The following is a 26,291-nucleotide window of genomic DNA, read 5'->3' on the forward strand; positions in this document are numbered from 1 at the left end:
GAAGAAGTCCGGGTTTGGATCTGGGTACCACATTAAGTTTTTTATCACGCGCGTGCAAAACGCATTAAAAACGCTTTGCAGTCATTGTGGAAAAAAAAAAACTGAACATCGCAATGCAATCGCAGACAAAACTGATTAAAATTGCGTGTGCACTTGTGCAGGTTTCCCGCAATGCACCCGCAACGCATCCGGCCCTCACCCGTGACGCTCGTGTGAAAGAGGCCTAAAGGTTAGAGTGCATTTTAGGTTCATCCTGAAATGTCACCCACAAGCCAAATATCCCTAACTTTTTGAAGTTTATGAGTCTTGTGATCTAGATATGTGAAATATATAAAGATAGGCTAGAGAAAATACAGGAAGAAATGAGCATCAATGGCACCTGAAACCAGGAAAGAAAAAAGACAGCATTTGTATGTAAAGAGCTTTCAGACATCTTGTACAGCCAGGCACTTCTCGCCCAAGCTTTAGTGAAAGATAGGTGTATGTTGGTAAAGAACAAAAGTAAAATATTCAACAGTAAATGCTCAGATGAAAACCATGATGGAATTGTACAAAAATTACCATGGAAACTGTTCTAAAAGCGATGTGCCGTGTATTCAAATCGCATCAACTTCCCGAGCAGAATGATACTGAATGATAGCACGGCTTTTGTTTTGCTGTGCACTTTGCTGCTCAAGATACTAAATTCACTATGTACTAATGCATTCACTGCTGCTGGTGATTTCCAGACGTAATTGGATGTGCACAATATCTGTCTAGTACTCAAAGGCAGGATTTAGATACTGGTTTATAAATTTTCATCTAGCAACGGGGAATAGGATTTACAAAATATACAAGAGAAGCTAAAAACTGCCATCATATGCAAGAGGGCACATACTGGATTTCTACCACGCCGGCATACATCATTTATAAACCTGCAGGTTACCCAGCTAGTCCAGAATTTTCACACAATGGTTATGGCTTAAACATTTTTTTTAGAATGGACCTTGTTCATACAGAGTAACAGAAATGTAGCCGTTCTATCACAAGCCATAAAACGGTGGTGGTGTTTTTTTCTTGCAGCCTTTACTCCCCCTAGAGTTACAAGAGAGAAATACACTATACCTAGAAAAGAAATATCACAGCATAACACTAATTGACTAGCTGTACACCACTGTGTGTGAATAGGATTTGTAACCCTTTAAGTATCAAGACAATTGTAATGTTTTTTGGGGGGTTTTCCTCTCACCTTCCATGAGCCATAACATTCACTTTTCTGTTCTAGCTGCATGAAGGCTCGGCTTTGGAGGGTTTTGTTTATATGACATTCACTATGCAACAAAACTGACATGTTACATAGGGTTTCTTGTGCTCTACTTTAAAGAAAACTCTGACACCCATACCTTTTTAATATATTCCTCTACAGAGCTTGGAGGGCCTGCTTTTTTGCAGGTCAAACTATAGTTTTATTTGTACCAGTTTGAGCGACATGTGATTTACTACTTAAAAAAAAAAAAAAAAAAAATCAGAGGGCAAAGTGACCAACAAATAATAAGTATTTCGATAAATTTTTCTGTTATGGCATTCGTAACATTCATTTATTTTTGGCGTTCATTTTTTAAAAACAATATCTTTAGGCACTTGAACAGCAATTGTTTGCTTATACCACACACTAACAATTTATTACTACAGTCTATGGTACTAGTGACATCTTCCTATTAAAGGGGTTATTCACTTGAAAGGGGCTGAGCTGTGCATAGCCCAGGACCAATGGTTGAAGTCACTGCCCTTGGGTAAGCTGCGAGAATGCAGTGGCACTCACAGAGCCCCAGACTTCACATCAGATAGGTCATCATTTACAAAGTCAGATAACCCCTTTAAGAGGACCTGTCACCACTCCTGACACACCCGTTTTAATAGCTACATGCATCTTATTTCTACTAGAAGTTATGAATGATTTTCCGGCAGTCTGCAGTAAGGGTACAGAGGGGTGGTAACAAGTTGGTGGTGTGTACCTATGCCGCTAGGAATTCATTCATAACTTGTGGTTGAAATAAAGGAATGGTACAACATACAGACATAATAGATGCTCCAGAATTATTACATGAGGAAAGGCTTGTAGATTTTTAAAATGGGCATGTCAAGAGTGGTGACAGGTCCTCTTTAACCCCTTCAGGACCCTGAGATTTTCCATTTTTGCGCTTTTGTTTTTCACTCCCGCCAGTCCTAACTTTAGGTTTCTATTCACATGCGGAACAAATTGTACTTTCTAATAGCACCATTTACGGTTGCATACCATGTAGTAGGAAGCAGGAAAAAAATTCTAAATGGGGTAGAATTGGGAAAAAATGCAAAACTGATAAAAGGTGTTTTTATTTTACACTGTACACTAAGCAGTAAAATTGACCTGTTATCTTTATTCTCCTGGTCAGTATGGTTACAACGATACCACACTTACTTTTTTATTGGGTAGTTGAAGTGCCAAAAAAAATGGCAAATCGGCTATTTCCCATATGCTATTAAAATTGTTATAATTTAATTGCATGGGCATTTTCTCACACGGCGATGCCCATGATTTTATTTTTTATTGGTTAAGTATTTTTATTTTAAGTAAAGTGGGGTGATTTGAACTTAAAAAAGGTTTATTTATTTTAAGTTGAGCCATAAAGGTATTTACCCTCACACGGGATGCTACAAAGGCCACTTTTAGAGGCCACATCACCCGACCAGTTTTTCAGCCATAATGCTCGACAAGCAGAATTAGCCATAGATGAGGACCTAGCAGATAGTCTAACTGCATCAGCCAAAAAATCTGCTGCGATGGCCGGAAGGGATTCTTATAACTTATCTCTGGGGGTTTTATCCCTTATCTGAGCCTCCAGTTGTTTAATCCACAAAATGTGTGCTCTAGCCGTACAAGTAGAAGCGATATTGGGCCTAAATGCCGCCCTAATGGACTCCCAAGTACTACTTTAAAAAAAAAACAAAAAAAAAAACAACTATCTGCCTTCCTATCCATCGCCTCCTTGAGTTAACCGAGATCATCAAAAGGCAGTGAGGACCTCAGAGAGACTTTGGCTATGGGGACATAGATTTTAGGGGCTTTATCTCATAAAGAACAATCACCTTTTTCAAAAGGGATATTTTCTCTTAATCGACCCTGGGATAAAACTGCGTTTATCCGGATGTTTCCATTCCCTGTTAATCATGGCCTTGATATTTTTATGGATAAAAAAACGAGATTTTTGTATAACTTACCAGTAAAATCTTTCTCGCTCTTTCCTTGGGGGACACAGAAGACCTTGGGTATAGCTCATCTCCATAGGAGGCGTGACACTAAGTGAAGACTGTTAAGCCCCTCCTCCACAGCTATACCCTCAGCCTGGAGAGAGAGACTGCCAGTTGCGTGTCCAAGCAGTGAGAAAAGGCAAAGTCCAACAAGGAACCAACAAGCCAACTACCCAACGGGTAACACAAACTCGGAAACCGTGTAGAGAAAAACAACGAATGGGTGGGTGCTGTGTCCCCCAAGGAAAGAGCGAGAAAGAGATTTTACTGGTAAGTTATACAAAAATCTCGTTTTCTCGCCCAGTTTCCTTGGGGGACACAGAAGACCTTGGGACGTTCAAAAGCAGTCCAAAAGGGGAGGGACCACAGCTCCAAGGCGAAGCACCCGAAGGCATCAAGGAACCACCGCCTGCAGACCCAGGCGGACCAAGGCAGCATACGCCGAAGCCAGAGTATGCACACTGTAGAACTCTGTAAAGCGTGTAAGGAAGACCTGTGGCCGCCTTGCTCAAATGCATGGCCGAAGCCCAATGCCTCCGGCCCAGAAGGCACCGACCGCTCTGGTGAAATGAACGGTGACAGCAAAGGCAGAATCCTGCCCTCGGTGCGGTAACTTCAGCAATAGCCAATCTGATAAAGCGGAGAAAAACCACCCTGGAGTCCGTAACTCTAAACGCGGACCTCCAGGAAACCCAAGAGACCGAACGTCGACAAGAGTCGGAGATCTCCAAGTAAAAACTGCAAGGCCCAAACAACGTCCAAATCGGTGAAGTGTTGAAGCGAAAGGCAAACACCACCTTCAGAAGGAAGGAACGGGATGTAGAACAGCCCTGTCCTGGGAAAAGACAGAAGGCTCAGAACAAAAAGGGGCCATTCAGGCACCCGTCAGAGACACGACTGATACGGAAACACAACCGTACAGGACAGGCGGGGTAGAGAGAACTTCTGTAACGGCTCCAAGGACAAGATTGGAGCGCCGAGAACTCAGTATGTAGTTCCCAGGGCGGTACCGAAGGACAGTACAGAGGAACCAAAGAGCCATTTCGAGTAAGAAGGTCTTGACAGGCCCAGAGGGCCGGGGAATGCTGGAAGAGGAAGAACAGCGCTGACACTTGATACCTCAAGTAAAGGAATCCCAGTCCCAGGTCCAGGCCGGACTGGAAAAAAGACAGAACCATGGGGAGAGAAAAGGTCAGAGTGGGGAATGCACAGCTTCCCACAGAACCCCAGATAAAAAAATCATAAGTCTTACGACAGATCCTGGACGAAATACAGCCAGGAGCGGACAGTAGCGAACCCGCTGGAGCCGCCTGGCAAGCGGGCGAAAAACCAAATGTGATCAGGCGCAGACCAGTAACACGGGCAGAAGTCGACAAAACTGGTCCCGTCGGCCCCCGAGCAACGTTGTCCCGTATCCACCCGAGTGGGGGAGCAGAAAGACAGACGGAAAGGAACCAAAGGGTCCGCCCAGCATCCGCCAGATGCCAGGACAAGACAGGCTAAAGTTCATGCTGATGTAGCCATGTTCTACAGTCCCGGTGTAGGAGATCAAAGGACAATCTGGACCGAAAGGTAGTCCCCCCCAAGTTACCGAGAAGGTAAGTCTACAGCAGGACCATTGTCTTAGAATGGACCACGCAATCTGCACTCAGCGGGAGGACAGAATTCGGTAGACTCGGTAAATAGGCACAGCTAATACAGCCAGTGTGAACCAGGGAGACAGTACTAGGCCAAAAGGAACACCGGAACTATCCACATGAACAACCATGCTCTCCCCAGAGGGGAGGACAGTGAAGGAACAACCTCTGAAGTCTGTCGGGACAGAAGCCACATCGGAGTGATCTGTACCGAGCGGGAGCCAAACAGAGCCGGCGAGATAAGGTAGTCGAGACAGAGGCCTGGCATAACACCCTCCAACCGAACGGAGGAGTGGCAACAGGGAAGCCATAGGACAGTTCAAAAGCAGAACCCTGCTACACTGTGAGATGCCCGGTTCACCGCCTCGCAGAAGGCGAATACCCTGAAGAACCCAAGGCGGAGGTCCTCCGGACCTGGGTAATCGAGCACCCAAGAGAATTTGGGTGACCTTCCCGAGAAAGCGGCCCGCACCTGGTAGCAGATCATACTGAAGCGTAGAGGCGCCAAGAGGAAGGACTCATACCACACTACATCCGAAGAGGAGGAAATTGCAGCAGGCAATGGAACCGCAGTCCTGCCAGAGCCAACGAAGAATTCGAGGGGCGCTCCAGACAACCGCACTCTCGACCATGTGACCATTAGCGCAGGAAGGACGAATGGGCACGCATCTAGGACCCATGAACACTCCCTGGGATGAAGGGCCAACTAAATGAATGAGTACCACCCAGCTCCGTGCAGCAGAGAGCAAGTAGAGCCCGTCCGGGTCAGATGGACAGAATGAACTCCTTAGAGACGAGTGCAAGGTTTGCGGCAAGCATCGTATCCCAAGAAAACAAAAGTATGCCGCAGGAAGTAGATGAGGCATACGTACGAGCAGCCCGTAAGCAGTGAGAAGGCCAACCCACCTACAGGAGGAGAAGGCATACACGGCCCAAACAACGCACAAGAACGTCCGCTCACTGCAAAAAGGTTAATTCAGCGAAAAAGGGGGCTCGCCACAGAGTGCCACAGCATTTACGGAATTGCAAAGTGCAACCTGAAAGGGAGTTATGCACAAGCCTAGTATAGCATGCGATGGAACGCAAGCAGTCCGCCCCGAAAGGGGGGAAATTGTATCAGGCAAACTGCAGTCGGCAAGAGTGCAAAGGCCGGTCCCAAAAGGGAGTGATGCCTAAAGCCGTACCTACTTCGGAGAAGCAGGACATACCCTATAATCCAGCAGGAACGCAGGAGGTCCACCTAGTGAAAGGGGAACATGCACAGGGTTATCCTAGCATTAAGTGAGTGTGCAATAATACACCCAACACTGAACTCAGCGAGAGTGCAACTACTCTGCCAATGAAGGGGGACATGTACAAGTCCAGCACAGCCATAAAAGGACAGCTGTGAATCTCATGAGCGTGCCAAATTCTGCCCATGGAATGAGGGGTGGCCACGCATAAGGCCAGCACCGTATCCAATGGGAGTGCAAGCGTTCCACCCATGTTAGAGGGCAATGCTCATGGCCAGCAAGGTATCCGGTGAGAGTGTAACATGCCGCCCAGAAAAAAAGGGGGGGTAATGCACATGGCCAGCATCTCATCCAGGGAGAGTGCGTGCACCCGCCATGTATGGGAGTCATACACATGGCCAGCATCGTACTGGTGAGAGACAAACAGTCAGTGAAAATGTGTGTATGTCGCCTGAGGAAGGAAGGCATGCCCCTGGCTGGCAGCGAATCCAGCGAGAGTGCATACACCGCCCACGGAAGAGGGGTCATGCATATGGCAGACAGCGGATTCAGCGAGAGTGCAAGCACTCCGCCATGTATGGGGTACATGCACATGGCCAGCAACGTACCTGCGAGAAAACAACCACAGACGGAGGGATGTATGTATGCTGCCTGAGTCATGCCTATGGCCGGCAGCGAAAAGTGAGAGTGCAGCATAGTAACATAGTACATAAGTACATCATAGCACATCAGAGAGAGTGCAGCGTTCCGCCTATGGAAGGGGGTCGTGCACATAGCCAGTACCGAATCCGGTGAGAGTGCAGTATTCCGCCTAAAAAGGGGGGTCATGCACATGATCGGCAACAGATCCAGTGAGAGTGTAGCGTTCCGCCTAAGAAGGGGGTCACGCACATGGCCGACAGCGAATCCAGTGAGAGCGCTGCGTTCCGCCCATGGAAGGGGGTCACGCACATGGCCGGCAGTGAAACCAGTGAGAGTGCAGCGTTCCGCCTAGAGAAGGGGGTCACGCACATGGCCGACAGCGAATCCAGTGAGAACGCTGCATTCCGCCCATGGAAGGGGGTCACGCACATGGCCGGCAGTGAATCCAGTGAGAGTGCAGTGTTCCGCCTAGAGAAAGGGGGTCACGCACATGGCCGGCAGCAAATCTATAGAGAGTGCAGCATTCCGCCTATGGAAGGGGGTCATGCACATGGCCAGCACCGTATCCGGTGAAGGTGCAGTATTCCGCCTAAAAGGGGGTCATGCACATGGCCAGCCGGCAGCCAGGGAGAGTGCAGTATCCCGCCTAGGAGAGGGGGGATGCACATGGCAGGCACCATAACTGGAGAGATGATGAATGCTGCCTACAGAAGGGCCGCATGCACTTGGCCAGCGCCGTATCCTGGAAGAGGGCAGGAAAACCGCCTAAAAAGGGAAATGCCCTAGCACCGACGCAGGTTGGGAGCGCAACACTATGCCACCTGTGGAAAGAGGGCATGCAGACATGCAGCACTACTGATGAGGCTGCAGCGTCCTGCGCAGTCCATAGAAATCTGTTATTATTATTATTATTATTATTATTTTTTTTTTTTTTTTTTTATTAAAAACACAGCTTCTCTGAGGCTAAAGGGGGGCCACCTATAGGGGCACAGATAGTCAGGAAAAGGGGGGGGCCAGCCATACAGGCCCATTGGGAGCCGGCCTGTACCCAAAGGGTTAACATGGATCCGGCCTGGAGGGCGGCGCTGCGATCCCCTGGGGGCGGAGGAACCTCCCGGCGGGAAGAATTCGCGCCTGGAGAAGTTCCCGCCCCCACTACCAGAGGCCGGAATTTTGCGGCCTAGTGGGCCGTGAAGCCGGGGTCTAAATTTGCGGCGCCCGGTATGTACCGCCGGGACCTGAGGGGAGTGACGCATCAAAACCGGCCGCGGGTGCCCACCCTGCGGGCCGGTCGGAATTGCGGCCCAGCACGCCGCGAAGCCTGGGCCAAAATTTGCGGAGCCCCACCGACCGGCACCAACGGTCGGCCGGGGCCTGCTGCATAGAAATCAAGCCCAAAGCCGGCCGCGGGAGCCCACCCCGCCGGCCGGAAGAGTCAGGGGCTCGAATGGCGGCTTGCCGGCCGCGGGAGCCCACCCCGCCGGCCGGAAGAGTCAGGGGCTCGAATGGCGGCTTGCCGGCCGCGGGAGTCCACCCCGCCGGCCGGAAGAGTCAGGGACCCGGAATGGCGGCCTAGCAGGCCGCGGAGCCTGGGCTAAGATTTTTTGCGGCGACCGGCCGCACCGAATCCAATGTCGGCTGGAGGCGAGGCCTTACTCTACAGCTGTCAGGAGCCTCAGGCCTTGAGCTGTAGCTGGCTGTGGAGACAGCCACTGGCTGCATGTCTATGGGAGCCAGGCAGGGGGGGGGGGGGGGGGGGGGGGGGGGGGGGGGGGGGGGGGGGGGGGGGGGGGGGGGGGGGGGGGGAGGCAGAAGGAGATTGCCGCTCTGCGGCACCCCAGGGGCCAGCATAGATCCAGCAAGGGACTAGAGGCCCAGTATGGGGGTCAGGCACGCAGGAGACCAGGGTGGGGGAGTGGGGGACGTAGGGCTGGAGAAGCCTCTCTCTTACCACAGCCGTTTTCACCCTCGGTCCATTCCAGCAGGGTCGCCCCTTCAGCTACTGGCACCGTAGTGGCAGGACGCTGGAAGAGGGACTTGGCGTGCGGGCGACCCTTGCGCTGGCGGGATGCAGGGGAGCTGGGCTGCCCTGGTCCACCTTGCCTTCTGTGGGGGAGGCAGCAGTGCGGTTGCCGGCACTGGCGCAGCTCAACCCCGGGAGAACAGAGAGGTCTAGTGCGACTCTGTTATCCCTGATGATCTGGAACAAAAAGAAAAAAGTAAAAATCTAAAATTGAAACAAGGAGAAACCAGCCCTGCAGAGCAGGGAGTGTCTTGCCTCCTTGGACACTAAGCAAAAAACTGGCAGTCTCTCTCTCCAGGCTGAGGGTATAGCTGTGGAGGAGGGGCTTAACAGTCTTCACTTAGTGTCACGCCTCCTATGGAGATGAGCTATACCCAAGGTCTTCTGTGTCCCCCAAGGAAACTGGGCGAGAAAAATGCTTTTTTGTTTGTAGCCCCTCAAACAATGTCCTGAAAAGATCATACTTGTGAGGAATATGGATTAATATTTACTGTAAGCCATGTCCCCACACAAGCCATCAGCTGAAAGGTAGAGGTAGTGAGCTCCACAGGAGGGCTCTGCTTCAAAGCTAGCAGATGGCAGAGGACCTCTAGCAGTCCACCAGTGTTTACAACTTTTCACACTTCCATTCAGCCAGCCAGGAACCCAGCCAATAGAACAATAAATACCTCTCTGCAGGAGGTCTAGTCCATTCACCAGTTCAATGGAAATTATCTGACTTTCTGGGGCCGACAGTTTATAAGGAATTATGACTCGCCCGGCCATCACAGGCACAAACCAGATACATATTTGTGACCCTGTGGCCACGATGAACAGGCCCATGGATATAGTCTGGCGATGGGAGGCCAGATATACATATCTCCCCACAGAAACCCAATAACGGTACTATGCTTGGACTCTACTTGTAGCCGGAATCCAGGCATGTCTGTTGGTCCCAGAACCATATCCCTGTGACCTTCTGGTCTGGAGCTATGAACACTAAAGGGTTTTGTGGGTCGTTGAGCTGCCAGGATCAGCATGGAGGGGGGGGGGACCCTTCCCAGGGGCAGGGAGAGGAGGGGCCGGCTACAGTTTAAAAAGCTTGTGCCAGCAAGTGGGCGTGTCTTTTCTCTGAAGGAGGGTCACATCGTGCCATGTGTTTAGAGGGACCTGCAACAGGTGGACATCACTGCACTCCATGTGAATACAGCTAAGAACTCATCACAACCCAAAAGGACTTATCCATCTGGTAAACTGACCTTTGTTCTGCTTAACCCTATTTGTACCATACCACCTGTTTGTGTAACCTCAGACCACTGTATATATTCCTTGTGTGTATATTGTTATTTCTAGTGAGCCCTTAAGGCGATTAAATATCTAATTTAATCTTGTGCTGTCTTGTATCTCGATCACGAATTCCCACTTCCGTGTTTCGGCCTAGCAATACGCTACCGCGGGTTGGTTTCATACCTTATATAATCCAGTTAGCGGATCGGGCATATATCAAACAAGAAACTGGTGGCAGGCTTCCCGGGCTGAGAACGCGCTCTTTCACTGGGGCAGTGAAAAGGCTCTCAGCTTGTTGCCTCTCTGTGCCCCTGTGGACAGGAGGAGTCTGTGAAAACTGTACCAAGACTGACCTTACATGCTCCTCCAGGAGGGCGTAATGCCACGCCTTGGTAACCAGTGACCATACTGTATCTTGTGAGCTCGACGTAGTTTACGTCCGGTGTCAGTCGGGGTACGGTATTAGTCACAGGACTTTTTTAGCATCTTCAAAATTCATAGTTGCTCTAACAGCTTTAACAAGCTGATCTACATCCTGAATGGGAAAAAATGGTCAACCGCCACCTACATCCCCGCTTTCTAGGAATTCTTCAGAACTGGAAACATCAGAATCTCGCAAAGCTAAAGCGGACTCTTATCTAGAACATCTCTGTCTATGGTGACACTTCTTTTTTTTAGATAGCAAGGTACTATTGACCTCTTCCCTAATCAATTTCTGAATCAAGCATGGGATGCCAGGATCACATCATTAGCACCCCCTCTTATATATCGGGCGCTTTTGAGCTTGTCACTTCCGCTATGCTGTTTGAAAAAGAGTTCTTCAAGCTCCGCCCACCTTTTACTTAGTTGTCAGCTGGGGAGGCCAGATGCTGAACGCCACGAGGTGAAGCAGATATCGCTATACCGCATCTCCGTGCCTGCTGCGCCTCTTGCAAGTACCGCCACGTTCTCTACTTGTATCCCCGCTCACCATCTGGCCTTGTATTTAAACACATTTTCTGCCCGCCGGCGCGTTCCATCACATCTTGCTGCCCCCGTCTTCAAGGTGTGTGTAGCGGGGAACTTACCCGGCGCACACCTCTGCCCAGCCAGTCTTAAATCCAGGGAGAAACTACTCCCCATGTAACTTCACAAAATAAAAAAACCTGCAGGTTGTCCTTCCAGGACAGGAAACCACTGAATGAGGGAGTGGGTCCTTTTAATTTATACCTGTGGGTTTCCTGTCCTGGGAGGCGGATCCTCTCTCCTGGTGCGGTCATAGGACATAGGGATAAAGATGCTTAGCAGAAAAGTTAAAAGGGTATTCCCATCTGATGGCTCCCCCCAATCCATCCAAATATGGGACTACACGGGCCCTGCACTCAAGAAAGGTGGGGGCCCTAACAGTCGGTCTGCCACCAGTCATACACTTCTCCCCTAACATGTGGATAGGTTACCAGTATAACCCCTTTAAGGAAGGAGTGGACGATACACATACTTTGGACATGTGTAAGAATTCAAGAGTTCTGGGCATAGGCAATTTGAAAACTGTATTCTGGGGGTGATGGAAGGAGGAGTGGATACCCCTCAATATTGAGAGATAGCATCTAAACTCTTATTCCAGGCCAGGAGATGTATTGTTCGACACTGGGGGAGGGGGGGGCAGTGTTGTCCCCACGGTCAATGAATGGGAGATCTTCACCAGAGTCTCACTTGCCAGAAAGGAATTTCACCTGGTAAACACTATTAAAAAAAATCTAGATTTGCCAGAACATGGCAGAGAGGGTTAAATTAAATAGTAGATGCTTTTGAGGACGGGGAAGTCGGGGGGGTTGTGGGTGTGACGGAGGGCCGTGGCGGGGAGAATTTATTTAATTTTATTTTTTTGAGCAAGCGATGGCTAAAAGGGAGGGGGGTTGGTGTTATTGTATGTAATGCAATAAAAAAACTGAAGAAGGATTTGTAAGATGTTTGTAAAAAAGTAATAAATAAAATTAAAAATAAAATATATTTTTATTTTTTTTTCGCATTCATATACGACTTCTGAATTTTCTCAACAGACTAAATGCAGATGTGACACGGTGCTGGATCTTAAATGAGTAAGCAGATTTTTATTAAATTTTAAAATGAATGACAATGTAGACGAGAGAGAAGAGAGGGTGCTATAGGGGGATGCATATTCAGCTGTCCCCTGAAGTCAGTCATACACAAATCCATTTTACTGGGGAAACCACAATGTAATACCACTGTGGACACAAAACCCTTACCTTCCCTCATAGAAATGAAGGTCAACCACAACTTATTGACCAAATACCTTTCAATGACCCAAGTACCAATATTTAATAAAGATTTATTGGCAGAAAGGAAAGGAGTATTAACTACATAAAAGCAAGGTTATCACCAAGTTACAGCAGCACGCTATCAGTTTGATGGGCCTAGAATACTTTAACCACCTCAGCCCCCAGTGCTTAAACACCCTGAAAGACCAGGCCACTTTTTACACTTCTGACCTACACTAATTTGACCGTTTATTGCTCGGTCATGCAACTTACCACCCAAATGAATTTTACCTCCTTTTCTTCTCACTAATAGAGCTTTCATTTGGTGGTATTTCATTGCTGCTGACCTTTTTACTTTTTTTGTTATTAATCGAAATTTAACGATTTTTTTGCAAAAAAATGACATTTTTCGCTTTCAGTTGTAAAATTTTGCAAAATAAACGAGATCCATATATACATTTTGCTCTAAATTTATTGTTCTACATGTCTTTGATAAAAAAAAAATGTTTGGGTAAAAGTTATAGCGTTTACAAACTATGGTACAAAAATGTGAATTTCCGCTTTTTGAAGCAGCTCTGACTTTCTGAGCACCTGTCATGTTTCCTGAGGTTCTACAATGGCCAGACAGTACAAACACCCCACAAATGACCCCATTTCGGAAAGTAGACACCCTAAGGTATTCGCTGATGGGCATAGTGCGTTCATAGAACTTTTTATTTTTTGTCACAAGTTAGCGGAAAATGATTTTTTTTTTTTTTCTTACAAAGTCTCATATTCCACTAACTTGTGACAAAAAATAAAAAGTTCTATGAACTCACTATGCCCATCACGAAATACCTTGGGGTCTCTTCTTTCCAAAATGGGGTCACTTGTGGGGTAGTTCTACTGCCCTGGCATTCTAGGGGCCCAAATGTGTGGTAAGGAGTTTGAAATCAAATTCTGTAAAAAATTACCAGTGAAATCCGAAAGGTGCTCTTTGGAATATGGGCCCCTTTGCCCACCTAGGTTGCAAAAAAGTGTCACACATCTGGTATCTCTGTATTCAGGAGAAGTTGAGGAATGTGTTTTGGGGTGTCTTTTTACATATACCCATGCTGGGTGAGAGAAATATCTTGGTCAAATGCCAACTTTGTATAAAAAAATGGGAAAAGTTGTCTTTTGCCAAGATATTTCTCTCACCCAGCATGGGTATATGTAAAATGACACCCCAAAACACATTCCCCAACTTCTCCTGAGTACGGAGATACCAGATGTGTGACACTTTTTTGCAGCCTAGGTGGGCAAAGGGGCCCATATTCCAAAGAGCACCTTTTGGATTTCACAGGTCATTTACCTACTTACCACACATTAGGGCCCCTGGAAAATGCCAGGGCAGTATAACTACCCCACAAGTGACCCCATTTTGGAAAGAAGACACCCCAAGGTATTCCGTGAGGGGCATGGTGAGTTCCTAGAATTTTTTATTTTTTGTCAGAAGTTAGTGGAAAATGATGATTTTTTATTTTATTTTTTTCATACAAAGTCTCATATTCCACTAACTTGTGACAAAAAATAAAAACTTCCATGAACTCACTATGCCCATCAGCGAATACCTTGGGGTCTCTTCTTTCCAAAATGGGGTCACTTGTGGGGTAGTTATACTGCCCTGGCATTCTAGGGTCCCAAATGTGTGGTAAGGAGTTTGAAATCAAATTCTGTAAAAAATTACCAGTGAAATCCGAAAGGTGCTCTTTGGAATGTGGGCCCCTTTGCCCACCTAGGCTGCAAAAAAGTGTCACACATCTGGTATCTCCGTACTCAGGAGAAGTTGGGGAATGTGTTTTGGGGTGTCATTTTACATATACCCATGCTGGGTGAGAGAAATATCTTGGTCAAATGCCAACTTTGTATAAAAAAATGGGAAAAGTTGTCTTTTGCCAAGATATTTCTCTCACCCAGCATGGGTTTATGTAAAATGACACCCCAAAACACATTCCCCAACTTCTCTTGAGTACGGCGATACCTGATGTGTGACACTTTTTTGCTGCCTAGATGCGCAAAGGTGGCCAAATTCCTTTTAGGAGGGTATTTTTAGACATTTGGATACCAGACTTCTTCTCACGCTTTGGGGCCCCTAGAATGCCAGGGCAGTATAAATACCCCACATGTGACCCCATTTTGGAAAGAAGACACCCCAAGGTATTCAATGAGGGGCATGGCGAGTTCATAGAAAATTTTTTTTTTGGCACAAGTTAGCGGAAATTGATATTTTTTATTTTTTTCTCACAAAGTCTCCCTTTCCGCTAACTTGGGACAAAAATTTCAATCTTTCATGGACTCAATATGCCCCTCACGGAATACGTGGGGGTGTCTTCTTTCCGAAATGGGGTCACATGTGGGGTATTTATACTGCCCTGGCATTCTAGGGGCCCTAAAGCGTGAGAAGAAGTCTGGAATATAAATGTCTAAAAAATTTTACGCATTTGGATTCCGTGAGGGGTATGGCGAGTTCATGTGAGATTTTATTTTTTGACACAAGTTAGTGGAATATGAGACTTTGTAAGAAAAAATAATAATAATTCCGCTAACTTGGGCCAAAAAAATGTCTGAATGGAGCCTTACAGAGGGTGATCAATGACAGGGGGGGGTGATCAATGACAGGGGGGGTGATCAGAGAGCCTATATGGGCTGATCACCCCCCTGTCATTGATCACCCCCCTGTAAGGCTCCATTCAGATGTCCGTATGTGTTTTGCGGATCCGATCCATGTATCCGTGGATCCGTAAAAATCATACGGACATCTGAATGCAGCATGACAGGGGGGGGGGGGGGGGGGGGGGGGGGGGGGGGGTGATCAATGACAGGGGGGTGATCAGGGAGTCTATATGGGGTGATCACCCCCCCTGGAAGGCTCCAGGGAGACGCCTGTATGTGTTTTGCGGATCCGATCCATCTATCAGTGGATCCGTAAAAATCATGCGGACATCTGAATGGAGCTTTACAGGGGGTTGATCAATGACAGGGGTGTAATCAATGACAGGGGGGTGATCAGGGAGTCTATATGGGGTGATAACCACAGTTATTGATCACGCCCCTGTAAGGCTTCATTCAGACGTCCGTATGCGTTTTGCGGATCCGATCCATCTATCAGTGGATCCGTAAAAATCATGCGGACATCTGAATGGAGCTTTACAGAGGGTTGATCAATGACAGGGGGGTAATCAATGACAGGGGGGTGATCAGGGAGTCTATATGGGGTGATCAGGGGTGATCAAGGGTGAATAAGGGGTTAATAAGTGACAGAGGGGGGGTGTAGTGTAGTGGTGCTTGGTGCAACATATTTACTGAGCTACCTGTGTCCTCTGGTGGTCGATCCAAACAAAGGGGACCACCAGAGGACCAGGTAGCAGGTATATTAGACGCTGTTATCAAAACAGCGTCTAATATACCTGTTAGGGGTTAAAAAAAACACATCTCCAGCCTGCCAGCGAACGATCGCCGCTGGCAGGCTGGAGATCCACTCTCTTACCTTCCGTTCCTGTGAACGCGCGCGCCTGTGTGCGCGCGTTTACAGGAAATCTCGCGTCTCGCGAGAGGACGCGCCGGCGCGTCCACCCAGAAGAGCAGGGCCGCCGCAAAGACGCAATCCTGCGTACGGCGGTCCTGAGGAGGTTAAAAAGGGAAGAGCACAAAAAAAACTGCAAGATTAAAATGCAGCATCTCACCTAGGGGAAAAACTTTCACAATTGTAATAATTTAGCAAATATGACGAGTGAAATGATGCAATTCTGATAACCGCTCCTTACATTTCAAGCCCTCACTAAGCATGCATACACCGCTACTCGCCCTGCTGCTGTACTGGCTTGGCCAGTAGGATAATGCAGCAAGAAACAAAATACAACAGCTGAAATTCACATTTATTACTTGCCTCAGAAGTTTGAAAATTTTATTTTTATAAAAAGTGAGCTCCATCATACTTACAGTCACAGATTTCAGCGTCATTCCATGGTATGTCCCCATAGTGTCAATTTTAAAGCCTTCCGTTTCTGCAAAACAAAGAACGCAAATATGTAAAGAGGTTCATGCCTTTTAGTATTCTACGGGGGGCATTATCAAACTGGTGTAAAGTAAAAATGCCTTAGGCTACTTTCACACTAGCGTTCGGAGCGGATCCGTCTGATGTTTCATCAGACGGATCCGCTCCTATAATGCAGACGTTCGCATCCGTTCAGAACGGATCCATCTGCATTATAACTTAGAAAATTTTCTAAGTGTGAAAGTAGCCTGAGCGGATCCGTCCAGACTTTACATTAAAAGTCAATGGGGGACGGATCCGCTTGAAGATTGAGCCATATGGTGTCATCTTCAAGCGGAACTGTCCCCATTGACTTACATTGTAAGTCTGGACGGATCCACTCGCCTCCGCACGGCCAGGCGGACACCCAAACGCTGCAAGCAGCGGTCAGGTGTCCGCTCACTGAGCGGAGGCTGAGTGCTGGCAGGCGGATGCATTCTCAGTGGATCCGCCTCCATTGAGAATGCATCAGGGCCGGACGAATGCGTTCAGGACCGCTCGTGAGCCCCTTCAAACGGAGCTCACGAGCGGACACCTGAACGCAGGTGTGAAAGTAGCCTTAGTTGCCCATAGTAACCAGATTCCACCTTTCATTATGGACAGTTCCTGGAAAATGAAATGAGGAATCTGATTGGTTGCTATGGGCAACTAAGCCAGTTCTACTTCACACCAGTTTGATAAATGACCCCCTACATTTTTAAAGGGGTTGTCCGCTTTTTATTTTAAATGATGACCTATCCTCAGTAGTAAGCCAACCAATAGTTGGTACAGAGTCAGAACAGTGTATCCCTGGACCATATTTATCATCCAGTCTGAAACCCTGTGATAAATCTGGTGCAGGTGTGGACAGTGTCTAAGGTTACGCCATCTACAGGATTAGTAAATCTGGGCCAATGTAATGCAATCAGCCGTAAAGTAAACTTATTCCTAAACCACTTGCATTTTAATATCCTACCCTGCTTCATGGAGTTGAGCACAAGAATGGAGGAGAATGAGGAGAGCTAGGTTACAAAATGCACTTCCCAGCACGGTGGTAATTTAAAATAAACCTGCCAGATTTATTTTGCTACTCTATCAGAGAGCAGGATATGAGAAGGAGAAAAGCAAAGCATAGAGCCATCATACTGTATATATCTATATCTAAAAGGACTCCTATGAGACAGCGAGTCCCAATTACCTACCTCACACACAATGACCGCCACCTTCCCTGCATCAGTGTGTGGTCAGTGAAGGTTGTTGGGGGTGGTGAGCAGGACTCACGGTCCCTCTCCTGGATTCAGCAATCATATAAAACTATATATCACATAAGCTCAGCTTCTCTACCGCTATCCTATATTGTGAACTGATAGGCCAGCTGAAATCACCTGACAAGTTCGTTTTAAGCAAGATTTTGTGAGTGGACACTTTATGGGTTAATATTTGGTGACGCTTCCCAGTACCGAGCAGCTTTCTGTAAAGCTTAACAAGGCTGGAGATTGTTGAGGGCTTTTAATGTTTTAAAAGACGTTGGGGGGTCATTCATCTAAGAACAGCTATTTATGCCGGTCTTAGACAGCCCCTGCTCTGCCAGAGGATGTACCTAATTTATAACAAAGCGCATCCTCTGGCAGTCCTGGCACCTAGATTGAAACCTACTTCAGTCCCTGACTGGGGAAGACTTCAACAGTTATTTACGCCTGGAACAGGTACTTGCAATTATTATTTTTTTAACGCCCAAAACTGTTGTAAGGGGTAATTTTCAGTTCCTTGATGTTCCTAGAACATTGCTTTTGAGCTGCCCTCTCCAATGCATACCATGCTTCTTATAAGGATGAAATGTACAGACCAAAAGGTCACTGCAAAACTTTGCTTCTGTTTTCCAGTGTGCATTTTGATGAGTCATTATACTGCTGATTGTTCCTGTTTTGGTCTAAATCCTCTAGGAATATATTAAGAAATCTTCGAGGAGGAAGAGCTGGGGAAATGAAGCTCTGACGTGGAACGTGCCTTTATAGAGGATACCACTGACATTAATAAATCCCAATGGTAGGCAGCCAGTATCTATTTGCTTAAGGCCTCCTGCACACGGCCGTTTTTTTTTTTTACCGTTTACTGGCCGTTTTGTGTTCTGTATACGGTCCGTATACGGAACCATTCATTTCAATGGTTCCACAAAAAAAACACGGAATGTACTCCGTATGCATTCCGTTTCCGTATTTTCGTTCCATTTTTAACATAGAACATGTCCTATTATTGCCCGCAAATCATGTTCCGTGGCTCCATTCAAGTCAATGGGTCCACAAAAAACGGAACACATACGGAAATGCATCCGTATGTCTTCCGTTTCCGTTTTTTGCTGAACCATCTATTGAAAATGTTATGCCCAGCCCAATTTTATCTATGTAATTACTGTATACTGTATATGCCATACGGAAAAATGGAACGGAAAAACGGAACAGAAACAAACAAAAAAACGGAACGGATCAGTGAAAAACGGACCGCAAAACACTGAAAAAGTCACACGGTCATGTGCAATAGGCCTAACAAGAAGGCCCAGTGGCACCTTTTTGGAAGTTTTTTTTTTTTTTTTTTTTTTTTTTTTAACATGGTCATCGATCAGGTAAACTGCTGGCTCACACTGTACGTCAATACTCAACAACGCCACTGATACATAGACTCAAATCAGCAGACAATATCTTTCTACCCACTCCTCATGACATACTGGGACTGACTATGACCCCGTGACTCTGGGTGCTTATCTTGATGGTATAAAGTTTCCCACTGGTGTCTGGCCATAGAGACCTCCTGGCCTTACTCTCTCTCTCTTGCCAGCTGTCAAATAGTCAAGGGAAAGGAGCTTGGCCCTGACGGTCTCCCTATAGAAGTCTAAGTCCAACACAAAGATATAATTGGTCCCCAGTTTCTTTCCCTAATTAACCACATATTTGCCCATGGTTGCCTTCCAGACTCCCTGACGTCACCTCATTGTTCTACTCAAAATGGACAAAGACCCAGAGGAATGTGGCTCATACCGTTCCATTTCTTAACAATGATAACAAAATCCTCAACAATTTTGGCCAATAGACTGAACAATGTCATGACAGATATTATCCACCCTGACCAGGTGGTAAGTCTACCACAGATAACACTTGGTGAGTCCAGGTGGTTTCTCAGATAGGATAGTAATTTCAGCGTGACTAGGCCTTAGCGTCACAAGACAAAGCTAAAGCATTTGATTCGGTAGAGTGCCCATATCTCCTGGCAGTGTTAACTATTGGATTTGGTCAAGTCTGTATTAAGTGGAAATCTATATCATATAGGGAACCATCAACGAGAGTGATGGGGGTAAGCTTAAAGTGTGGAGTACTTTGCCATTAGCAGTAGCGGGAAGGTTTAATCTTTTAAAAATCATTGCTCTTCCCAAGCTTCTGTCTACCCTGGAAACTTTACAAATAGTGCAGGACCTAGACTCTGATGAATTAAACTATGATCAAGGGGTCAGGGCTTTCGGCGTGACGTGATGAAGTAATGTCGCTTCCTCCTCTTCCCTGACCGGCCTCCCATCTAGTCTCCTTGCCATGAAGGAGCGCCTCCTTGCTCAAATACGGCCTTCAGGATGCGTGTTGAAGTCTGTGCGTTGAGGAAACTACATCGTTTATTGAAGGTCTTCCCCACTTGATGTCCCACTTGTTTTGTCCGTTTATCTCCCTGTGTATGCCCTCCCCCCGTCGCTCACACTCCCTTGCGTCTACCTTCTATATCGCTGACTCCACTTTACAGCTGGCTTCTGTTGTGGGACGCTCAGCCTGTGCATTCATGTCTGTATTGTCTGGTGGTCAATAGCCTGCTCCCCTGCTTTTCGTCCCCCTGCCTGTGTCTGTGCTCAGCTTCATTCTGCGTCATCAGAATTTCAGCCTGCAACTGCTGGGGCGAGTGTCCCCTGTTCCCCTCGATATCCCTGGATCAGAAGTTAGGCAGGAGCCTGAAACTCTGCAGTGTAGCGAGATCCATCAATGTTGCTCGCCTTGTGCCAATCCATGTATCCTCCTCCTCCCTTAATTTACTTTGTGTATAGTTATACAGCCCTTGTTTTTGCTGTTGATATACTAAAAGGACTATAAGTTCAAAGTTGAACCCTTTAAAAAAAAAAGGAGTAAGAAGCATATTGAATGAAAATAAGGACAGAATAAAGATGTGAAGAGAGGAGGTGAAGAGGTAGAGAAGAGCAAGAAGGGAGGAGAAAAAAAAAAAGCCCCCTAAGCAGAATAGGCACTCAACAGACTCACTTAAACCATGACAGAGACCGATAAAGTCTCCTAAAATGTAACAATTTTTGAAATCACCAAATGTAAACACCAGGGCTGGACAAAAGGGGAAGCAGGAGATAAATATGAGAAAGAACATTTCTGAATTTAGATCGGAAGAGCCAGTGGATGAATGTCTTCAGAGTGGAGAGGGTTGATGCTCCAATGGGAGAGCTCTCTCCCCACTGGAGGAGATTCCATCAACGGTTAAAAAAAAAAAAAAAAAAAGGGAAAAGTGATACAAGATATTGCGGTCCAACTGGGGACAGTCCAGACAGACATGGCCATAATAAAAGATGACTTGACAAAGATACGAAACAGAGTCATTGATATAGAAAAGACTGAGCGTCTTAGAGCAATAAGTAAAAGTATTAAAGGCTGAATCTGCCACCTTGAAAATGGATTATAATAACTTGGAGAAAAAAAAAAAAGCTGTGGACCTGGAAGATAGGTCGAGAAGATATAACGTTCGAATCCTTTGGCTCCCTGAGGGTGTAGAAAAAAATCCGGCAGGAATGGTACAATCCATAATTTTTTAGAACATTTTTCAACTTAGTTTCTAATTGAAAGAGCCCATTGGATTCCTGGTGGTAAATCGATTCCTGGAAGGCAGCCATGGGTACTACTGGTAAAGATGCTTGTTTCTCGGGACAGAGATATGATCTTAAAGCGAGCACAGGAGTGCCCTTCTGTTTTACACAACGGTAGCAAACTCATTTTTTCAAGACTTCACGAAAGACGTTCAAGATAAAGAGGCGTACCTTTCTGGCTGTAAAAAAAAATAATAATCTCCAGGGCAAGGACATTAAATACTCCTTTTTGTATCCAGCCAAATTGAGGGTTATGTTTAAAGGAGTACTAAATTTTTGACACCTCGGATCTGGCCACTGATTGGCTAGACCAGAACAATGTTTGAAAATGAAATTTTATTTTTAGGAGGCGGGGTTGGTGGAGAGGGGGAGGGATGATCTTAGCAAAGAGGTCTGTTTCTCTTAGTTATGGATCATGGGGGGTGGAACGCGTCTCTTAGGCCCCTTTCACATGGGTGAGATTTCCACGCGGATGCAATGCGTGAGGTGAACGCATTGCACTCGCAGTGAATCCGGACCCATTCATTACTATGGGGCTGGGCACATGAGCGGTGATTTTCACACATCACTTGTGCGTTGCGTGAAAATCGCAGCATGCTCCTCTTTGTGCGTTTTTCAAGTAACGCAGGCCCCATAGAAATAAATGGGGTTGCGTGAAAATCGCAAGCATCCGCAAGCAAGTGTGGATGCGGTGCGATTTTCACGCACGGTTGCTAGGTGACTATCGGGATGGAGACCCGATCATTATTATTGTCCCTTATAACATGGTTATAAGGGAAAATAATAGCATTCTGAATACAGATGAAGACAGAAGAGATGCCGGCTGCGCGAACAAGTGGATTAAGGAGAGTTAAAAAATTTTTTATTTTTTTTTAACCCCTCCAGCCCTATTGTACTAAGCATTCTGTATTCAGAATGCTATTATTTTCCCTTATAACCATGTTATAAGGTGAAATAATACAATCTACACTACCTACACTACAACTAACCCAAACCTGAACTTCTGTGAAGAAGTTCGGGTCTGGGTACCACAGTCGGTTTATCACGCGCGTGCAAAACACATTGCACCCGCGCGATAAAAACTGAACATCGGAATGCAATCGCAGTCAAAACTGACTGCAATTGCGTACCTACTCGCGCGGGTTTGCCGCAATGCACCGGGACGCATCCGGACACGCTCGTCTGCAAGGGGCCTTAGGATGAATGGGCAAGAGGGGTGGGGTTTGCAAGGGACTGCTACTGAATAGTTGATCATATGCTTGTTAAAGTTTTAACATAGAATGTAAGGGGACTCGGGGAACTAAAGATAGAGGCAGTGTTTGATCTGGTTCAGAGACATCTACCTGCAATTATATGTCTATTGGAAACTCATTTTACGGAAGAGACTGCGACATGATTGACTAAGGGATGGGTCGCGCAGGCATACCATTCTACTTTTACCAGCCACTCTAGAAGAGTGTCGGTATATATACATAACAGGATTGATTTTGTCTGCACGGCATCTTCTATTGATATACAGGAGAGGTTTGTTTTTTTACATGGGAAACTTTTTGGCAGATTATCCATCTTAGCTTTTATTTACATCCCTCCCTCTTTCTCGTTTGATGTACTTATTCGATTATTAATATTTATGGAGCAGTGGCCAGATTGTCTTACCCTAGTAAAAGGGGACTTCAACTGTGTTATTAATCCTAACATCGATCAGATGACTATGGATGGAAACATCAGGGGTCTCCATTGGCTCGATTCTGTCAATAGTCGGGCCTTGTTGATGTATGAAGCATCCTGGGACAGGGAAGAAGCGCTTACTCTTGTGTGTCTAGATCTGGGAATTGTATGTCCAGGATCGATTTGCCATTGGTAAATGAAAAATTTATAGTAAGCGCATGAGATATGAGGCCAGGTCGCTATCAGATCACGCTCCGGTATTCATTGAAGTTATCCTGTCTGATAATAGTGAATAGTTAGTACCCCCCTTTAGATTAAACCCTTACTGGCTCTCCCTGATAGATGACCATGATTGGATGAAACAGGAGATGAAACACTATTGGAAGGTTAATTATGAATCGACTAAAATCCAATTGGTTTGGGATGAATTTAAGGCCACGGTTAGTGGGTTGTTTATTAGTATCATTTTTCATCTAAGAAGGGGGTATGGGAGGAAAGAAAGGGCCTTAAAAGCGGCAGCATCTTATGGGATGAAGCAGTTTTCTAGGGAAAAAACAGACAAAAACAGGGAAGTTATGCAGAGGGCTAGTCAGGAGTACTCAGATTTTCTCCTGGACAAGGCCCAGAAAAAGGCTTTTTTTAGGGGACAAAAACAAATTATGTGAAGCAGGGCGCCCAGGAAAACTTCTGGCAAAGGTGATATCTAATCAGAAGAAAAAAAAAAAAAAAAAGTAGTATTCCATTACCTGAGGGTAGTATCACTGCAAATAGGGATGTCCAGATACCATTTTTTTTTTAAGACTGGGAGTACCGATACTTTTATTTAAGTACTCACCAATACCAATTACCGATACTAATTTTAACAATAAAATACACAAACACACACATGTATTTTCTGACCACTGACCAACCAAAAGGCCCAAAAACAGAACTATAACATTCCAAGGAGACATTATACTGTATGGGGGCCACAAAGAGACATTATACTGTATGGGGGCACCCACAAGGAGACGTTATACGGTATGGGGGGCAGCCACAAGGAGACGATATACTGTATGGGGGCAGCCACAAGGAGACGTTATACTGTATGGGGGCAGCCACAAGGAGACGTTACACTGTATGGGGACAGCCACAAGGAGACGCTACTGTAAGGAGTCAGGACAACAATTTTTGAAGCCCCTCCTCAGTATAATAGTCTTGTGGCCATCATACAGTAATGTATATTTCTTCTTGCCCTAATGCCTGCTTTTAGAGATCAATGTGCTGCTTGCACAGTCTCTGTGACACAGTCTCTGACTCATTCGATTCTTTTAACTAATAAACTCTCAGACGATTCTCTGAGTCCCTGCATGACTCCCCCTGTGCTGTGAGTCAGTGCTGGTTGCCTCTGATTGGTTGGAGGGCGGGGAGGGGCGGGGCTAGCTTCCACTGTAGGCTCCTATTACACTGCCTGCTGCTGCCCTCTGAAGCTGTTAGCTGTGCGAGATGCAGGGGCAGGCCGCGACGGACACAGACACATAGAAGCGGCGCACAGGTATCGGCAGTGGTATCGGGACATTTGCACGAGTACATGTATCGGGACATCCCTAACTGCAAATCAGGAAAAAAATAAAGGGAGCCTTTACCAAGCACTTTGCGGAAATATATACATCTAGCAATAATAAAACTGATAGAGATTGCGGCCTTTTTGAACTCCATTAAGTTCCCAGCCCTTAATGAGGCCCAGAGGAACTCCCTTGAGGCAGAATTGTCCTCACGGGAGCTAGAGGCGGCATTAGAGGCTTGTTCGGGAAACTCCTCTCCTGGTTCAGACGGCCTTCCCTATGAGTTTTATCACAAATATGGTGACGTTATATTTCCATATTTTCTGAGAGCAATTGACAACTCCCTGGTGGGGTTTTTCTACCAGAGTCAATGGATGAGCCAGTTATTGTATTAATACTAAAAAAGGGAAAGGATCCTTTAGACATGGAGTCCTATAGACCAATATACCTCCTAAATACTGATAAGCTTCTGGCAAAGATGCTTGCCACTAGGCTCTCCAAAGTAATTTCCTCCATTATACACCCTGATCAGAATGGTACCAATCATAATTTACATCGCCTTTTTGCAAACATACACACGTTTTTTCACGCAACACAGGCCCTATAGAAATGAATGGGGCTGCATGAAAATCTCAAGCAAGTGCGGATGCGGTGCGATTTTCACTCATGGTTGCTAGGAGATGATATAGATGAGCAACCCCAGACCCCATTAAAGTTAATTCTTCTTCTTCTTCTACAGAACACCTAACCCAAACTTCAGTAAAGAAGTCCGGGTACCACAAAAAATTTTATCACGCGTCTGCAAAACACATTGCACCCACGCGATGAACACTGAACGCAACGCAACCAAAAACGGACCGAAATTGCATGCACACTCGACGCATCCGGAGCAAATCCGGGACGCCCGTGTGAAAGAGGCCTTACTCTGGTGAAGAAAGCGAGTGAGGTTAAAATTAGACAGACATTCTATAAACCATTAGAACAGGGAGGATTGAATCTTCCCTATTTCAAGGGTTTTATTATTGCATTATGTAAGACCGTAGTGAACCGATCTCCCTTTGACAATTTCTTCACTCTATTGGAATCGGGGCGACTAATCTTGAAAAATAATATTAGGGCAACTGGGAAACTACTCTCTAGAGCAGGGGTGCACAACCTGCGGCCTGGGGGCCACATGCGGCCCTTGATACCATTCTGTGTGGCCCCCAACCATCTGGTAACAGACATGTATGCCTATGTCTTGTGGCTGCTCACATGTATTTTTCATGTATTTCTCCCATTAGATGGGAGTCCTGGAAGTGTAACTAGACATTAATGGTATATAATAATGTGTGTTCAATATGCCATAAGTACAATATTTCAGTTGTTAATACACCTTTAAATTTTAATTTCGGTCCTCGTCATTGGTTCAGTCTGGCAATGTGGCCCCCAACCAGGAAATGTGCACCCCTGCTCTAGAGTTTGGACTACTATCATAGGATGGATGGGGATAAAGGGTTCTCTTCAATGTAGTCCTTTGTGGCACAATTTTTTTACAAGAGGTTCATAAAATTACTTAGTGATAGATTTTGGTTAACAAGCAGAATTTAGTATGTCTCACAAGTGGTGACGCAGGGGAGGTATTGCCTCTTTCGAGCTTAGCACTATTGGGACTATAAGGGCTAAACAAGGAACTCTTCTTCACCTTTGAATGTTGTCTTGGGATCTTTTGGTTATAAGGGTAAGGCTACTTTCACACTAGCGTTCAGAGCGGGTCCGTCTGATGTTTCATCAGACGGACCCGCTCCTATAATGCAGACGTTTGCATCCGTTCAGAACGGATCCGTC

General features: G+C 46.2%; 1 protein-coding gene across 1 annotated transcript in view; it reads right to left on the bottom strand.

Annotated features, from left to right (window-relative positions):
* Positions 1-26,291, bottom strand: part of CDC73 (cell division cycle 73) — a 159,451-nt gene that overhangs the window by 62,988 nt on the left and 70,172 nt on the right. Inside the window, exon 10 of the mRNA XM_040406873.1 lies at positions 16,286-16,350. Coding sequence (XP_040262807.1) covers positions 16,286-16,350 — 65 coding nt within the window. The remainder of the gene's footprint in view (positions 1-16,285; positions 16,351-26,291) is intronic.

This window comes from Bufo bufo, chromosome 9 (assembly GCF_905171765.1).
Source record: "Bufo bufo chromosome 9, aBufBuf1.1, whole genome shotgun sequence".
NCBI classification, from domain to species: Eukaryota; Metazoa; Chordata; class Amphibia; order Anura; family Bufonidae; genus Bufo; species Bufo bufo.